The 18207-nt window shown below is 39.4% G+C and overlaps 1 protein-coding gene across 2 annotated transcripts in view; it reads right to left on the bottom strand.

Moving 5' to 3' along the window:
• ahdc1.L (AT-hook DNA binding motif containing 1 L homeolog) overlaps positions 1 to 18207 on the bottom strand; it is a 56840-nt gene that overhangs the window by 14650 nt on the left and 23983 nt on the right. For both annotated transcript variants that reach the window (XR_001934384.2, XM_018246427.2), the window contains exons 2-3: positions 986 to 1118; positions 212 to 249 (exon numbers count right to left, since the gene is read on the bottom strand). Coding sequence is in view for 1 of the 2 variants with exons in the window: in XM_018246427.2 (XP_018101916.1) it covers positions 212 to 249; positions 986 to 1118 (171 nt within the window). In the remaining variant the exon portion in view is untranslated. The remainder of the gene's footprint in view (positions 1 to 211; positions 250 to 985; positions 1119 to 18207) is intronic.

Below are 18207 nucleotides of genomic sequence, written 5' to 3'. Positions count from 1 at the left end.
AGTAGTTGCAAAACTTTCTAGGGTAAATACATTAAGGAATTAGCAAGCTGCCCTCAGGGTGATTTATACACAAATACAATAGTTGAATGAAGCTATGATTAAGGCATTTCAGGGGACTGCATGGATTTCTTGTGGGGTGCATCCTAAAATATTCCACAAAAAGCAACCTGGGGATGAAAGCAGATTTGACATTTGGCTGCTGTGTACTTACTCTGCAGTTTTCCACTTCTTCCACTGTATTTGGTGTCTCTGTGAACAGAGAAAATTTTCAATTATCCTGTGGCACACAATGGGCTAAATAAAGAAATTGCGATAAGACGCTTTCTATGAAAGCTATAAAATACAAGTGCTAATTGATTTGTATATTTGTATTCTTTTTTTAGCACTGTACATTCTTATTTGATAAAGTGCTACCATCTAAAATTCCTGTAATGAGAATATTATCAGTTCCAAGAATGAAGTGTTGGAGACAGTAAAGTGAGTTGACATGGGACAAAAACTTCGCCTGTAGGAACATCACACACAATTCTATATTCAAATGGCAGCTGGAAAAGAAGATATTGAGGCGGAGATAGACGTTAATATTTTTCTCTCCCCCAACGACCAATTTTAGTGTGATCCATCACATCTGTCAAATTATCGTGAGTGAACACCGATCGTGCATCAGACGAATTTATGTCCGACAATTTAGAAAATTTTAATCGTTCACAGTGAAATTTATCCATTGTCCAATTGTTTACAGGGCCAAGCAGACAGCTACCCAGTTTTCATAGCTTCAACTAGACTATATTGCTTAAAATGGCTGTTTTAGTTGATGGACAAATTGTACATTTAAACAATCGTTTCAGGATAGGCTTGGTCCTACGATACCGAAAAAAACATTTTAAAAATCTTAACGTCTATGACCACCTTTAACTATTAATACAATTGGACTAAAAACAATTGACTAACATTCTTCTAAAATTGTTTAAAACAGATTTCTCACCTTGATCTTGGGTGTCTGCAGACCAGGGTCACTCTGCGGTTTCTTTCAGTTTCCTTGGAGTGAAGGGATCGCCTTTCAGCAGTAACTTCTCCATTTTCCAAGCCTGGGGATCCAAGGCCTTTAGTGCCAAGATCTGTTTGGGAAAAAAAAGGAAAGGAGTCAGGAATATTTTTTTTTTTTTAAAAACTTTAGATGATTTAAATAGCAGTGCTGAAATAGCATTATTGATGCATGTGAATTTAGTATTTCGTTTTGCTTTTATTAAAATATATGCACATATTCCAGTGTAATATGTAAAAAACACTGTAAACAATATAAACCCACAATTTCATCTAACATTGTTTATGAAGGGTGAAAAAACAATCAGTCAAAATAAATCTGATTGTGTTAAATCTTTGTATGTATGTCCCCATTTATCAGCTCACGTGCCATTCACTAACTTTACCTTACGCTTTTCCTCCCTCTCTTCAGCTTTGTCCTTGCCACACTTCTCCTCTATCACCCACTCACTCTCCTCTTCTTTCTGTCCCTCCCTCCTGTCTTCTTTCCTCCCCCTCTTTTCTCTTTCTCCCCTGCTGTCTTTCTGCTCCTGCCTCTCCTCCTCTCTCCTGTTATCTGTTTCTCAATATCCTGCAGAGTGGTGTATATATAATGTGTCTCTCCTCCACACAGACACAAGACCTCTCCTCAGGGCTGTGCTCTCTTCCTCCAACTTAATCCCATGATCTCCTCACACCTCTTCTCAAGGCTTCATGCCGTCTCTCCATCTGAATCCAAAACACCACCATATACCATTTTAAATCTCTTTACTTTCTTGATAAACATTCTTGATACTACTCAATTGTCTTTACTCCTATTTATTTCCTCCCTTCTTATTGGCACTCAACACTTCAAAGTCCAGGTGTTGTCTGCAAGCCAGTGTCCAACCAGTATAAATAAAGACTGGCCTGTAAACAGAGTGTCTGTCACTAATGAACATCTAAAAATACAACACATATCAGGGATATATATCTGAAAAGAGACATTTGCTTAGCTAGTTAAATGAATGTATGATCGGGGTCCACAGAACCGTCTTGTATAGCTTTAATTATCCATGAAACTGCAGAGTGAAGTTAGAAAGGTACAGGTAATTCAAAGTCCCCAATAGCTTGGAGAAACTGACCTTGCCAAATAAACAACCTCTGCAAGAAAATGTATAAATCATTACTGTGGCATGCAATCAGACATGGAAAAGTGACAAAAAGTGATACAATTTATAGGGTATGAAATAAAAGACACAACATTTGCACAGGTTCAGTAAACCATAGGAACCATTCAACAGGAAGCATTTACGGGTCATCAGTTTTAAACCATCTTATTGGTTGCTATGGGTTATGGCTCCTGGGCAAACTTGTTGCCTTTTATTACATACATGGGGATCAAATTTGTGCTGGTCACTGGAGTACAGGTTAGACACCACTGCCTTAATTCCTTGTCAAAATTGCATAATACTCAGCAGGAAAAACCTAAGCTGAAGCATTCCATCTGCAGAAGCAGATTTATGTTTTGGCCTATTTGAATGCAAAACCATGTTAAATTGCTTCACTCTTTGGACTTTTACATACATGTTGGCATACCTATGTTGTCACTGACAGTGGATGGTCCATATCACCAGTGTCTTAATAAAAAGCATATTTAAAGGAACAGCAACGTAAAAAAATGAGTGTTTTAAAGTAATGAAAATATAATGCAGTGTTGCACTGCACTGGTAAAACTGATATGCTTGCTTCAGAAATACTATTATTGTTTATAGAGATAATCTGCAGTGTAGCCATGGGGGCAACAATTCAAAGGAGAAAAGGCTCAAGTTAAACAGCAGATAGCAAATAAGCTCTGTAGAACATAATGTTATCTGTTATCCGCTAATTATCCTGTGCCATATAGCCTTTTTTCAATTTCCGGCATTGCGATTCAACAGCTTGTTTATATGAACTATATTAGTGTTTCTGAAGCAAACAGATCATTTTTACGAGTGCAGGTCAACAGTACATGATATTTTCATTACTTTGAAGCACTTTCATTTATTGGTGTAACTTTCCCTTTGATAATGCTCCACTAACACATTTGCTAGCATGGCAATGTTCCACAGAACATATCCATCAGCAGAGGCCTTTAACAGACTGGAAAACTCAAACCAAGAGCCACATGTCAAATTAAAATACCACCCTTTACATCCTTTAGAGCAGTGATACCCAACCAGTAGCTTGTGAGCAACACGTTGCTCTCCAACCCCTTGGATGGTGCTCTCAGTGCCCTCAAACCAGGTGCTTATTTTTTAAGTCCAGGCTCGGAAGTTAGTGTTTAGTTTTAATTGCATAAAAACGAAGTATAGTGCCAAGCAGAGCCTCCTATAGGCTGCCAGTCCACATAGGGGCTACCAAATAGCCAATCACAGCCCTTATTTGGCACCCAAAGGAACTTTTTCATTCTTGTATTGCTCCCCAACTCTTTTTACATTTGGGGACCCCTGCTTTAAAACAAAAATTAGAACCTAGTGTTTTACGCTGCATCAAAGGAGGACATTCATATAACATGTAAAGGGTTTTCACTTGTACACTTTGCACAGAAATTTAGGAATGTATGATGTATGGAAACCACAATGCAGAAGTTCAAAGCATTGCAGGTAGGCTATTACAATCAGGTAAGAGTGTCCGTTTTCCCTCCACCCCTCTTTTTCCCCCTCTTCACTCACTTTCCATCATTAGTCTCTGGACCTCAGCAGGTCACTGGATGTGAGCAATTAAAAGGCAGAATAGACCACACAGAAATGTGGTGTTTTGCAAAAGGGTGAGGGTGAATCTACGGAAGGTTAGAAAGATGCACATTAAATGGGAATACAAGGAGAAAAGGAAATAAACATTACAAGTCTTATGGGGAAGGAATTACTTGGGAGGAAAAAGTCAAAAGGAAAAAGCACAGATGATACATGCAGATGGACAAATCCATGGAAGAAAATACAGACACACATACAGAGAATATCGGAGAGGAATGGCAATAAAAAGAATACATGCAGGGGTGTACCAGGTGTAGAGGTCAATAGAGAAGTAGAAACAATACATGAACCTGCCTAGGATCAAGATGAGCAAACACTAAGTGATATTAAAGGGGTTGATAATGAAGATACTTGTAATAGAGCATACTTGTTTAATTAATGAACTAGCCTTGGTATTGCAGCATACTTATCAGATATATTAAGCTGTAAAGTTTTATTTTGGTTTTAGGCGCTATGGAACACAGGATGCTCATTACAATACCAAAAGCCAAAATATAGCCAATAATTTCTCATATACCTATGCACTCATCAGGAAGCGTGCTTGTATTGCAACTGTGTATGCGTTTTTATATGTTGAGGGGGGGGTTGGGGGCAGACAGATGGTGCAGTGATGAGAGGAGAGAGCAGTCAGTGCATTCCAGGCACAGGCCTAATTATAGCTGCCCTCCTCCCAGAATGCTCTGAGGCAGAAAGCACTCAGCCAGGGAACCACATCCTGGCAGGCAACCCTATCCTGGTTAATAGAGAAAAAAACCCTGCAGAGCTTAATCAGATAACCCCTTGTTTGCCAGAGAGCATGCATTGTGCAAAACATCTCATTCAAATATATTGCAGTAGGGAATCAAAAACTGGTGGTTGTTATTACAGCCGCTCTGGAACTACCAAGATTCATGCTTGCTTGAGTTGGCAAAAAAACAAAGTCATTTCCGTTTGACTTTTAAGACCAAGGTAGATTTAGGAGATTAAAACTTTAGGAGTTTCATTAGTGTGAGCTGAGTGAACGCATTTGTGACTGCATTTGTGGTGGTGAGACTAAAGGCCCCCACAAACGGGCCGATAAAAGCTGTCGACAGACCGAGTCGGCAGCTTATTGGCCCGTGTGTGGGGCCATCCGACAGGCTTCCCTGATCGATATCTGGCAGAAAGTCAGACAGATCTCGATCGGGCAGGTTAAAAAAATCCTGTTGGATCACTGCTGCATCTGTGCATTTACACGGTCCCGCGATCCGACTGTCTGTATCGGATGCATTATGATCCGATCTTTGGGCCCTAGGGCCCACGATCGGATCAGCCCGATATCACTGACCTCAATGTGGGTATATCGGGGAGAGATGGATCTCTACATCTATGGCCACCTTAAAGGGCTCGTACTAAGGCTATTTACTCTATAATACAAGGGTATATCATTCTGGGTGCACAGATTAAGAATTTAGCTTGCCTCGGTGGAGGCAGTATCCATGACCAACAATACAAAGGACATCACCACTAGAGGTTGCTATCATACTCCCTGTCAGCAATTCACTAACTGTGGGTTGGGATTACAAAAATTATAGTATTGGTATAGCTCGTGTCATTATGTAACATTATTCCTTAAATAAAATTAGTTGAGGGGAAAAAAAGCAGCAAACATATGGGCATGCATGGCCTATTTATAACAGTGAAAAAAACCTTTTATCTTAATTATTGTAACCCATTAACCAAACAGTGTTCTGTTGTGTTTTACAACACATCTTATTAATTTATTTTATTTTATTTAATGGAATTACCACCTAAAATTTTTTGGAAAACCTGCCCTATAGAGAATAATTCTTTTGCCTCTCCTATGAAGAATAGGACTGACAAAAATTGGAATGAACCAAAGACGAGCAGTGGGTAATAATGGTTGTTCTCAATTTTAACATAAAGAGTTTGAGTTTTAATATGTTGCACTAAAACCTTACAATTAGAGTGACACAGATTGGGAAATCCACTTTGACCAACTATTGCACATTTAAATCTTCATATATTAATACATCTCTAGGGGACAAAGGAACCCCAATTTTGATTATGAAAACGGACACATCCAGTGATCTGAATGCTTAACATTATTTACCCCTTATTTACCCAAGGCCTATTTGGAGAGATATTGATGATGTATTCATACATAAAAAAATATGTTATAAATGTGTGTGGGTTGGCTTAATGCTTTTGGCTTTCACCATAGTTACAGGTATGTGAAAGCTTCTGTAGAGGCTAGATTCTGTAGGATCTAGTTAATTCTGAGATATGAATGGAGATAGTGCTGAAGAATAAAAAATGTAATTTTCTTCTTTTTATAAAATCTTTACAGGAACAACTGATTCTATTGACATATCTGAAACAAATCACACCAATCTTTTCAAATGGACCATGGGTGTGGCTGCCAGATGATTCAATATGTTTTGCTTCAAATATACGTCTTTGTTGGTATACGAAAGAGATATAATCATCATTCCTACATACACCTATGGACCCTCAAAGGCAAACATCAAGATATAGTGCCTATCTATTTAAATAAATTTCCGGGTCTCTCCCTAATAGCTACGGAATAGTAAAAAGGTCACTTGCGGAATGTGAGAAAAAAAAAATATATTCCACTTATTTTGATCAAATGTCTTGGTATTAATATGCAGCTCCAACGTGAAATAAGAGAACTAATATACAGATGTATACTTTTTAAAGATAGTTGAATGCATTAGCATAAGCAAGAGTTGTGTGTGACAATTGTCACTAATTATGTGGTCAGCTTGACTCAGGAGATAGAGACCTAACATTGCAGAATAAGCAATCGTACTAATCTAACCTTGCAAACAGATGTCGGTCTCCACTGCTTTTCTCACTACAAAGGCCTGTACACAGTAACTCCTTCCTTCCCTCCCTTACTGCTGCCTGTCCTATCTCCTCTCTCATCCTTTATTTATCTGCTTCCTCCTGTGTGCACAGATTAGCTGCTCCCTGCTGGAACCAGGATCTGTCAGACATGCAGATAAAATACACAGCTTGGAACAGAGAAAGGGTGTGCAAAGATACTCAGCATCATTATACAGCACAGAATGTATAGTATGCTCATAGGTAGTTTATGTCACTCACATTCTGCACAAGATACAGATGTACTGGGCATTGCATGAGGTAAGGCTGGGGGGAACAGAAGTATGTTGCCTGGATACAGCGTGTGGAAGTGGGTCATGCAGCAGTGGGGACACAGTGACATCCAAATGGGGAGTGATCGCCATTAACCCTCACACAGCCACAACGAAAGGTTGTTGGAATGCATATGTGTCTGCATGTGTGTGCATGTGTACACACACACAAACACAATCATTTGAAATGTTAAAAAAGGCAATCAGTTTGTGCTATATAGCACTAACTAACGAAAGACAATGTATGACATTTTCACAACTTGCAAAATTGACTTTTTTCACCTCACTTTGTTTACTATTACAGTTAAAGGGCACTGACTCAAACACCTTGACAGAAAACCCTAACCTCTATACCACACTCAAACAAAACAATCTAACCACCTTTTATGGTGCAGACAAGACTCTGAAGCTGGCATCCAATCATAGCTGCAAACTACAGACATACTAACTACTAGCAGCCAGTTGGAAAGATTTTCAGCTAGACTATTTGGTGAAAAATTACCAGCAACGTTTCTCATTGTTTTAAATCAACCACATTGCCTTCGGTGAACAGGAAGCTTTTATCTTGGATCCCTCTGCCTGGAAGGTGACTGGGTCACAACATCCCCACAGCTTATTCAGACTTCATAGAATAGTGGGGAAATGCAAATGGACAAGATACTGAAGTTGCTACTAGTCTACTACACTGGAATGAACTTAGGTATAGATGCCGTGATTTATTCTAGCCTAGGAAGGGTTAACAGTGCCACACTACAGGCTCTCTCCATCCAGGGCTTGGAAAGGATTAAGAGAGTTACGCTCAGTAAGTCTCTTTATTTGGTCAGAAAGGGGTTACACTGCTATGCTCTGCAGTGGATGGCCTCACAGAGCCTGACCTCTCTCAATGTAATCAGTTCACTGATTTGGACTCTGTGCTTGTGAAACATTTCTTCCGGATCCTGAAAAAACAGAGACCAGATGGGCCTCTGTATGGCTAGCCTAGGCTAGAAAGCTCTACTGCAGAGAACAAAGCCACTGATGCTGCATCCTAAAACTGACATTAGGGGAATGTTCATGGAGGAGGCAGCCATTTTATCCATGATCCACAAATCACTGTAGAGCTTCACTACTAAGTAAATGACCCCATCAAATGCAGTAAACTCATCATGAGAGGGAGTACATAGCAGTGGGGAATAAGAAACAGAATGCAATTTAATTGTATAGTTTTCCTGTTCTGGTTAGTTGTAATTTTGTAGTATATCAGAGCAGGACAAGAAAGAGGTCAGTTGATTAATGAAGAAAACACAAAGTGATAAAAAGGAATAAACAGTATGCATGTAAATTGGAACTGGATTATATTGTTATTATATATTTAATTCTGCCACATACTGCCCCAATAGGTCATCTGGTTGACTGGTGTCATTTTTTTTGTATACAATCATTATATCTCCTTTCAAACTCCTTTTGCAATTCAGTTTATTTTTTCAGATAGTACACAAGCAATAATAACTTTTTTCAATTGCTTTCTATTTTTGACTTTCCTACAAAGATTTACGTTTAAATTTAATGGTTTCAGCCTAAGAAATCAGTAAACCATGTGCAAACTCGCTATGTTGTTGCAATCTTCTACATTAGTGGATACATTTCTCAGCAGCATCTGAAGAATGCCAGCATCTAATATATCAACTGAATTTAATAAAGCTGAGGAAGCACTAAGAAAGGTATCAACTAATGTATCAAATGTAAATAGTTCACTTAAGCTGGCCATAGACGCAAAGATACCAAGATATGAAAAGAAGGTTCATATTATTTTCGGACTGTGTGTGTGGATTGTCCTGACATTTTTCTTACCATGGCGATTGGTCAGTCAATTGGACAGGTTAAAGACTTATATAGGCTAACGATAAGATCTCTACATGCATTGCCTATTTGACGATATCAATGGGAGATTGACACTACTATTTCTCGGACATAACTTGCAGCCGATCAATTAATGGCCCGAGCATTGTGTGGTTTGTTCTCTTAGCTACTTTAAATTAATTTGTTGAAGGTCGTTCGTCCGATATAGTCTTATAATCTGGGTCTATGGCCAGTTTAAGTTGATGATTCCCTTGTTCCTGAGAAACATAAAAAGGTGAAAAGGTAAAAGTTTAACTTAAATCTTATAAAAAGTTAAAAATAAAAGGGCAATTTGAAAATTAATTTTTAGTGCACTATTTGAAAACAATAGGAACAACCACTTTACGAAACATGGAGCCTTATTTCGCTGCATATTGCCGACACTGATCTGACACTAAGCAATTTGCCACCAAACATATGGCACAATTGCCAGTATGGCCTTCTTTAAGATATCGAAAAGACAGTATATCAAGCAGAGGAGAAAAGCCCAAAAAAACTCAAAATGGCATTTTATAGAAACTGCTTGTAACTTCCAGTAGAGGCAGTTTTGGGAAAATTTCTATAATGTACCAGTTGTGACATGAGGTTTCTTTTAAATATAATGACAGGTAGCTTGCCCAGTTTTTGTTTAGCCTGGGGTGAGTTATTAAGCCTAAGAAGCATATTACAAGTTAATTTTTAAGGCTACAGTGACATGTAGCCATTTCCTAGCCAAACCATTTACCTTGGCCTGCTCTTGTGTCTGTAGAGAAATCATCACCGGAGCCTATTTCTGCATAATAATGCATTGGCATGCGTATCTGTGCCGAAATCCACTCTGCTGAGGCACTGCCTGTTACTACAGACACCACAGAGGGCCAAGGCGAGTAGTATGTGTGTTTCTCGGCCTGAGTTCACAGGCTAAAAAACAGCTTTGTGTGGCCATAGCCTTCAAAAAAATGTTTCTATTAATCAAAACCAGTACTACACAATCAACAAATGATACTGGCAGCAGGTTTGGGGGGGGAGGGGGCTTTTAATATAAAACCATTATCAATATACCCAGGATATACCCACACGATGGCAGAAGCATAGACATTATCAGAGTAAATGTGAGGGGCTTTATTAAGCTATTTGACAAAAATTACACATCACCACACAAATACTTATCCCGCAATCAATTTACCCCATCTGCAATTAACTTACAGCACAGTATATTTAGAAAGGCACCCACAAGGCTGTAATAAATTCAATTTAATACATTTATTTTAATCTTACCTAAAAAGGGTACTGGTAATTACACTGCCTTTCCAGTCTGCAAAAATCTTCCTAGAACTGTGTTTTGTAAAGATGAATTCTTAGGTTGGCATGGTTTTGTTTTGTAAGGATTTGAGAAAGGCAAATGAGTCCCTGCTGTGGAAAAGTCAATTTGCAATGCTGTCCATACTCCCAGTGATGTCCTACTATGCCCTCCAGTCTGTCAGGCCATATTACCTACTTGAAATGGGAATCACAACCTAACAGCAGAGATGAGGTGGGAATAAAAAAGTCTGGGCCAGCTAGCAAAGAGACAGTAGTATCCAAGGCGAGAGTAAAGCAATGGCAAATGGGTGTTCAAATTGTTATGGTCCTCTCAGGAAGAGCAACTGTGATCCAAATGCCAATGCCACAAACAACTGCTTCTCTTACTGCTGGCAATTGGCACTGTGGTAGACTCTCCATTGCTCAAAAAGCTGTGTGCCAAAGCATTCCACTCATGTCTGAAATAGAAAGCTTCACTTACACATAAATGTTAAACGGTTGTCAGTTGGCAAGGGTATTTGTATCACCATGGTCATCTACTGGATAACTCTGGTTCTCCAAAAGAAGAGAAGGGCATATAAAACATCTGTGTGCTATGAGTTAAAAACTGTAAGCCAAGTCACCTTCAAAATAAATCAGGGTAAATGCAACAGGAATATTACATATTCAATTTCATGGCACACGGGGCAATTTCAGGTGCTTAGCCTGTTGCAGTTTTTAGTAGCCTAAATAGCTCAAATTGCCCACTTTGAAGATTGCCTGAAAATTTTTTAAATACTTATCTACCCCCAAAACAGCTATAATGATAGGTAATGCTTACTTCCCTTTAGCTTTTTTCAAAACTTCAGCTTGAAGTGTTGCAAATTCATGTTATCATTTCGACAGCTTTGGGGGGTAAAGATGTGAGCATATATTTAAAGGAACAGTAAAGCCAAAAAATGAAAGTGCTTTAAAGTAATGAAAATATCATGTACTGTTGCACTGCACTGGTAAAACTGATCTGTTTGCTTCAGAAACACTACTATAGTTCATATAAACAAGCTGCTGTCTAGCAATGGTGAAAATTTAGAAAAATGCTATATGGCACAGGATAATTAGTGGATAACAGATAACATTATGTTCTACAGAGCTTATCTGTTGTGTAACTTGAGCCTTTTCTCAGTTATATGTTTAAAATCCCCAAAGATTCCAACCGACTCACCAAAGTTTTCATTGCATTTTCAAGAAGTATTCAAATACTTTTATATTAACAGAAATATTTGAAATAAAGTCAGAAATATTAAAAACCTTACATTTTTTTGTTTTTACTTGCTTTTTGCCATAAAAACCAGGATAGTAAGGGACAGGGAGGCTAGGGAGATACAGACGGACAAAGAAAGAGTTAGGGGATCCAGCCTCATCTATGAACAAAAAAGGAACCATTAACAACAGAAAAATCAAGAAAACAAAACAAAAAAATATATGCCTTACTCGTCTGCACAACCCTTGCCCAGAAAAACCAACATGGGTATATGGTGGGGAAGGAGTCTGGAAATGCAATGCGAGTGGGTTCCAATATAGAGTAACAAATCCTAAAATAGTAGATTTAACGTAGAACAAAAGCCAACAATTACATCATAACAGAGGTCAAAGCAGGCCCATCAAAATAGGAGAGCCCATACATGGGAAGATGAGCTGCTGACTATGTTTGAAGGAGCAGCTTAAAGGAGAAGGAAAGTTCTTTACCACTTGGGGGTGCCAAATGTAACCCCCAAGTGAATGTATTTATTTACCTGAAACCCCTGGCCGGTGGCCCTATCTGCAGAAAACTGCACTGGCCCTGGGTTATTCCAACGAACACCATGGAGAGCTTCTTTTCCGGCTTCTTCTTTTTTCAAATTTCCCGGGGCAGACGCATGCATGCACAGTAGAATGAAAAAGTTGACTTTTTAGATAAAGTTCGGTTTTTCACTCTAATGCGCATGCGCAGCCACGAGAAGAAAGAAAAAGCCGGAAGAGGAGCGATCCGTGTTGCTTGCTGGAATAACCCGGGCCGGTGCAGTCCAACATCTGGCACCCCCAAGTGGTAAACAACTTTAAATCTGCCTGTATAATGCTGGCCATACATACAGAGATACCCTTGTGTGGCAAAGTCGCCAAACGAGTGGAACACTCCCCAATATGCCCAACTTGAGATGGGCGATATAGGACTGATTTGATCGTGGGCCCTACTGCCCACTCCTCATTATGAGGAGAATACAGGCAGGTGGATTGAGGACCTCATCATGAACCAATGCAGTCCTCGACCAGACAGGATTTTTAACCTTGTCCGATCTACATCTTGCTGACTTTAGGCCAGATATCGATCGGGAAAGCCCGTCAGAGGGCCCCATACAATGCCCAAAAAACTGCAGACTTAATCTGTGGGCAACTTATATCTGCCTGTGTATGGTGACCTTAAGACAAGGTTATATTTTTTTTTCATTGGCAGAGTAGTGCCATACAGGGCAGATGCTCTTATACACAGGCCAAGAATCAGCCAATCCGATTCAATGACTCGTGTGTCTGCACCCAGAGGCACTGCTTCGGACTGGGTGCAGAGAAAATGCATACTCGCGCATTTCTGCGGCAAAATCTGCTTCATATGTCTGTACCCAGGCCTACACAGTGACTCACAGATACACAAGAGCAAACACACAAGAGAATGGGTGCACCTATACGCAGGCCAAGAAACAGTGCTTTGTAGTAGTAGCCTTATCTCTTCCACAGTTTTCTATTTTGCATATCCAATCACAAGCACCAAGAAGTGTACATGGCATGAAGCCACTGGAAGTGGTGCCTGTCCAACAGGGCTATAAATGTTACAAACCACAGAAGGTACTGACTGTGACATGAATTCCCTCCTCAAGCTATAGGTCTGGGGCATGTGCATCCAAACTCTATGTAATTACTGGTGAGCTTTAGGTCTCATTTGGTCAGACACCTCTTTTTTTGTGACTTGCTACAAATGTTACATTTCAAAGCAGGGACAACAACAAACTCAGTTTTCTTACTGTGTACAATTCTGAGAATTTCCTGAATTAAAAAGAAAAGTAGAGGACAGGAGATATGGGGTGGATGCAGTTGGTACCATAGTTGTAAGAGGAAAGCAGCCCACTAGAAGAGGAATGTGCTGTAGAAGTTTTGAACATTTCATTGAAACAGACACGAGTCAGCTGGTGGTACAGCTCTTAAAATGGAAAACAGGCAACTGGTGCTGAGGGTGTGAAGGTGGGCAAGAGCAGTAGGGTCAAGACATATTCAAAAATGTAAATGGTGAATGAAGGGGGTCTGAAAGTCAACCAGTACTATAAAGCAAAAGTAAGTTAAACAGCACCATAAGTCAGTAACAAAATGTTCTGATCCAGCTCACTGCTTCACAGATGATGTTGCCCATAGCAACCAATCAGAACTTTGCTTTTTTCTAACGTGTAGGTGACTGTTCAAATATAATTGTGGATTGGTTGCTATGGACAATATCAGTGCAGTTTGTCTGCAATGTTAATAAATACACCCCCCCCCCCCCCCAATCTGTCTAGGAAGTAGTATTTTTTGCCATGTTCACAGGTTAACCCATATGTCAGTTTAAAGCAGTTTATAAAATGTTAGCATCACACAGTAGGCTGAGCCACAACTGACAGTAGAACACAAGTAAATAGAAACCAAAGAGGGACACCATTTACTACTAGCAAGTACTAGGAGCTAAATGCAAAAATGCTGCCTTTTGTTGGAAAATCATAATTGCCCTTGTTAATATGTTAAACACCCAAAGCTTTGATTGATACCCAGTAACAATCCATTATTCATCCATTTGTTGCTGCTCGAACCTTACTTTGCCCTAAACCAGCACATTTTTTTTTAACATGTGGAAGGCACATTAACCACTATACCACATTTTTGTGGGTTGGATTATTAGAAAAATTATGATGATTAAATGCTTACATTTAAACAGGTAGGATTTTGCAAGAATCCAACTCAACTGAAAAAATGCACTAATGGGGAGGAGCCATCTCTCAAACGGCAGTCATGACACTGCCAGCTAAGTGAGCAAACAGGGATAGTAAAATGTATTGATAGAGCAAATTTTCAAGTAGATCTCTGAAGTGACAGTAACCATATGATAGAGAAGCACAATGTGCCCTTTAAAATAAACATGTGATAACACATACATGCAAATAGCTATTTACAGGACAGGTGGTGATTGAATTTTATTACACTTAGCCATATGATCATATACCGTATATACTCGAGTATAAGCCGATCCGAGTATAAGCCGAGGTACCTAATTTTACCTACGCAAACTGGGAAAACGTATTGACTCTAGTATAAGCCTAGACACAACTACAGCCCTGTCTCCCAGCAGCGCACCTTCCGCCAAAGAGACTCCCCCAACGATCGACCGGACTTCTTTGCAAAGTTGATGGTGACAGAGAATTGTGCAGAGAGTGCTGTGTGTCATAAAACCATCACTGATCTTTCGTATAACCAACAGATGGCGCTGTGTGATATTGCCATCACTGTTAATCCTTTATTCAACCAACAGATGGCGCTGTGTGATATTGCAGTTACTGTTATTCTTTGATAAAACCAACAGATGGCGCTGTGTGATATTGCAGTCACTGTTATTCTTTGATATAACCAACAGAGGGCACTGTGTGATATTGCAGTCACTGTTATTCTTTGATACAACCAACAGATGACGCTGTGTGATATTGCAGTCACTGTTATTCTTTGATACAACCAACAGATGGCGCTGTGTGATATTGCAGTTACTGTTATTCTTTGATATAACCAACAGATGGCGCTGTGTGATATTGCAGTCACTGTTATTCTTTGATATAACCAACAGAGGGCACTGTGTGATATTGCAGTCACTGTTATTCTTTGATACAACCAACAGATGGCGCTGTGTGATATTGCAGTCACTGTTATTCTTTGATACAACCAACAGATGGCGCTTTTTCAGCACATTTTGGATGCTGAAAAACTCGGCTTATACTCGAGTATATACGGTAATAGCTAAGCTTTTTAACATGTAAAGGAAAACTTATTTCATGAGCTGTCAGGGCATAACTACAAATTGTTCACTATAGGTGTGGGGAGCTCAAATAACCACATGGCCACAAAGTATTTGTTCCTTAAATGGAACAAAGAGAAGTTATGCATGCAGGGATATGTTGAGAAAGTGGCTCTGGGATGAAATCATTACTAAACTATTTGGTATGATTGCTATATTATCCCCAGGACCTGATTTTCTTAGCACAGATGCTCCAACTGGTAGATTGTGAATGATCGGTCGATTTTTGTGTTGGTGACTAGTAGATGACAGCAGTACTGCTTTGTACAGAAGTAGTTCCATAAGATCCTACTTCAGGCTACTTAATATTATTCATGATTATCTAATAATGTCACACAGGAATTTGGGAAAGATGCCACATATTGCTTTAAAGTCTTTCATTTTTATGGAATATTTTTTAAGCAGATAGATGTCTACTGAAGTTCTCACAAGAGTACAGGGTTACAAATGAGCAGATGGTATAGAGCAGAGGGTTTTTTTTTTATACATAGTATTAATTCTGTACAAGAGCACAGTGACCAGAGCTATTACTGCCTTTGCAAAAATACCACAACAAAGCAAAAAATAAATAAATAAATAAAATAAATAAAAAAACAAAAAAACAAAACAAAAACCATATATAAATATAAAATTCCATTTAGAGAACACACATTGCAAATCAGCACATTTAGGCAGGATAGTTAAAAAAAATTTTTTTATTGTCCATAATATATATACTTCCATGATGTGGGTGGAAGTTATATATAATTATACATATCTATATGTGTGTGCTAAATTATGGTATTTGGACAAAGGAAGGAAGATGTGCTTGTGTCTGATTCTGTAGCTTTTGTTATGTATAACAAATCACTCATTCTTTGTTGGGCTTGTCAGGTGTAGGGTTTACTCAGGAACACATATTGGGCAAACCATATGCAGCTATAACTCCAGTGAATAGTCCATGACATGCAGAGACCCTTCTGTCCACCAGCTCAGGTATGTATTATAAGGTCTAAGACAGATCTATTCAGATCGCCTGGAGAGATTTTGTCGCCTGGCGACTTATCCCCACATCTTTTGCGCGACTATCTCCCCGAACTGCCTCAGCGTCTTTTCCCCATAGGATACAGCGCAAAATCGCCTGCGCTAATGCACACGCGGCAATGCGTTTTCAATAGTCGCCCAAAGTTGCCTCAGTGAGGCAACTTTGGGCGACTATTGAAAACGCATCGCCGCGTGTGCATTAGCGCAGGCGACTTTTCATTCTAACCTATGGGGAAAAAACGCTGAGGCAGTTCGGGGAGATAGTCACGCAAAAGACGTGGCGATAAGTCGCCAGGCGACAAAATCTCCCCGAATCTCCTCGTCTGGCCTTACCCTAAATGAAATCCGAAGGGCAGGTATTTTCGGGCAATTCATCACCCATGGGAGAAGAGTTTTCCAGCAGGTGAGTTTTCTGTCAAGGCCCTAAGTTACAAGTCTCGGACCCTGTGGGCTGGTATTTATTACTCAGTTTAGCTCACAGAGCAGGACGTTTCTATTCTATTTCTATAGTTATTTGCCTTTTTCGTCTGACTCATTGCAGCTTTCAAATGGGCGTCGCTGACTCCATTCTTAAAAATAAATACTCGGCAAAGCTATAAATGTATTGTTATTTTTACTTTTTATTACTGATCTTTTTATTACTGGGACTAAGTTTTACCTGCAACTTTCACCTGACTATAATAGCCCCCACCTTTCCCAACTATAGTCAGGTGATCCCACTGGTGTCTAATAAATCTTTACTTTGAAAGCAGCTAGTAAGTTGCAGGTAAAACTTAGTCCCTTTGTAAAATGTATAATGAAGCAATAGAATTCTTAATGAATCAGATAAAATTGAGCATAGGACTGGCCAGATATGGGATGACTGACGTAGTTGGCCAGCTTAAATATATTGCAATATATGGACAAACAATCCCTGTTTTGTTTAAAGGGTAAGGCATTTTTCAGTAGCAGTATGCACAAAATGTCTGTCTTAAATATATTGATAATGGGTTGAGTGCAGAGGACTCTTGTAATTGTCTATATGTATTTTGTGGTCACAGCCTCGTTGCACCCCCGCTTAATGGTTTAAAAATTAGTGGTGAGCACTACTTTTCCTTGTTTGTTAGAGCAATAGGTTTCTTGGCTCCTGGGGTTCAGTGAATGCCTTCTGAAATGTGGACAGAAGCAAAAAAAAATGAAGGCAGAAAACTATTTAAAAAAAAAAAAATTAAGAAAAGGATATAGTAAACATAACTTAAAGGTGAACTACCCCTTATTTGGAAGGAATATGTGACCACAGGCTTTGTTTCTGCTTTCTAATGTAATGAATATGACATAAGAATATAGGAGAAGGGTTGGACTGAAGCCTTGGGGATCCTTCAGGGCTGCAAAAGGAAGGGCCCTCCTGGCAGTCAACAGGGCCCCAAAATTCCTTTCCCCGGTGCACATGTGCAAAGATGCTGTGCATATTTACGCATGCGCAAATGCCACGAGGGCGCAGGATGCGTATTTTTTGGGGCAGCAGAGGTCCTCCGGATTTTTTCCCGGTGTACGCAAGCCCAATCCGAACTTGTGAGTCATGTACATAGTGATAATGTACTCTAATTCTATACACTGAAATGCTCCATGAACTATTCTGATAAACTGAATTCTCCAGACGATTATAGTGGGCATGCTGGCCTATAGAAATGAATCGTCTACAAACTGATACAAAGATATGTTTCATAACAATAGCAATTTTATATAAAATGACACTGGACATGAAAGTTGTGTGCATGTAGACAAGGAATTGGAATATGCTACATTAAATATAATTAGCATCAAGACCTTGGTAAATAAATATACTGTGTGCCCCCAGATATTGATCAAGCTGCACTAATGATAAGTCTCTAAAAGCAGGCAGAACACGCCGCATTGTGTGATGACACAGTATATCATGCTCACTATTGTTATATGATGCACTAAGAGTGCATGCCTCCCTCCAAACACGGTGCTG

The sequence above is a fragment of the Xenopus laevis genome, chromosome 2L, assembly GCF_017654675.1.
Source record: "Xenopus laevis strain J_2021 chromosome 2L, Xenopus_laevis_v10.1, whole genome shotgun sequence".
NCBI classification, from domain to species: Eukaryota; Metazoa; Chordata; class Amphibia; order Anura; family Pipidae; genus Xenopus; species Xenopus laevis.
The sequence above is the reverse complement of the archived record's forward strand: the minus strand, read 5'-3'. Positions and strand labels throughout refer to the sequence as shown.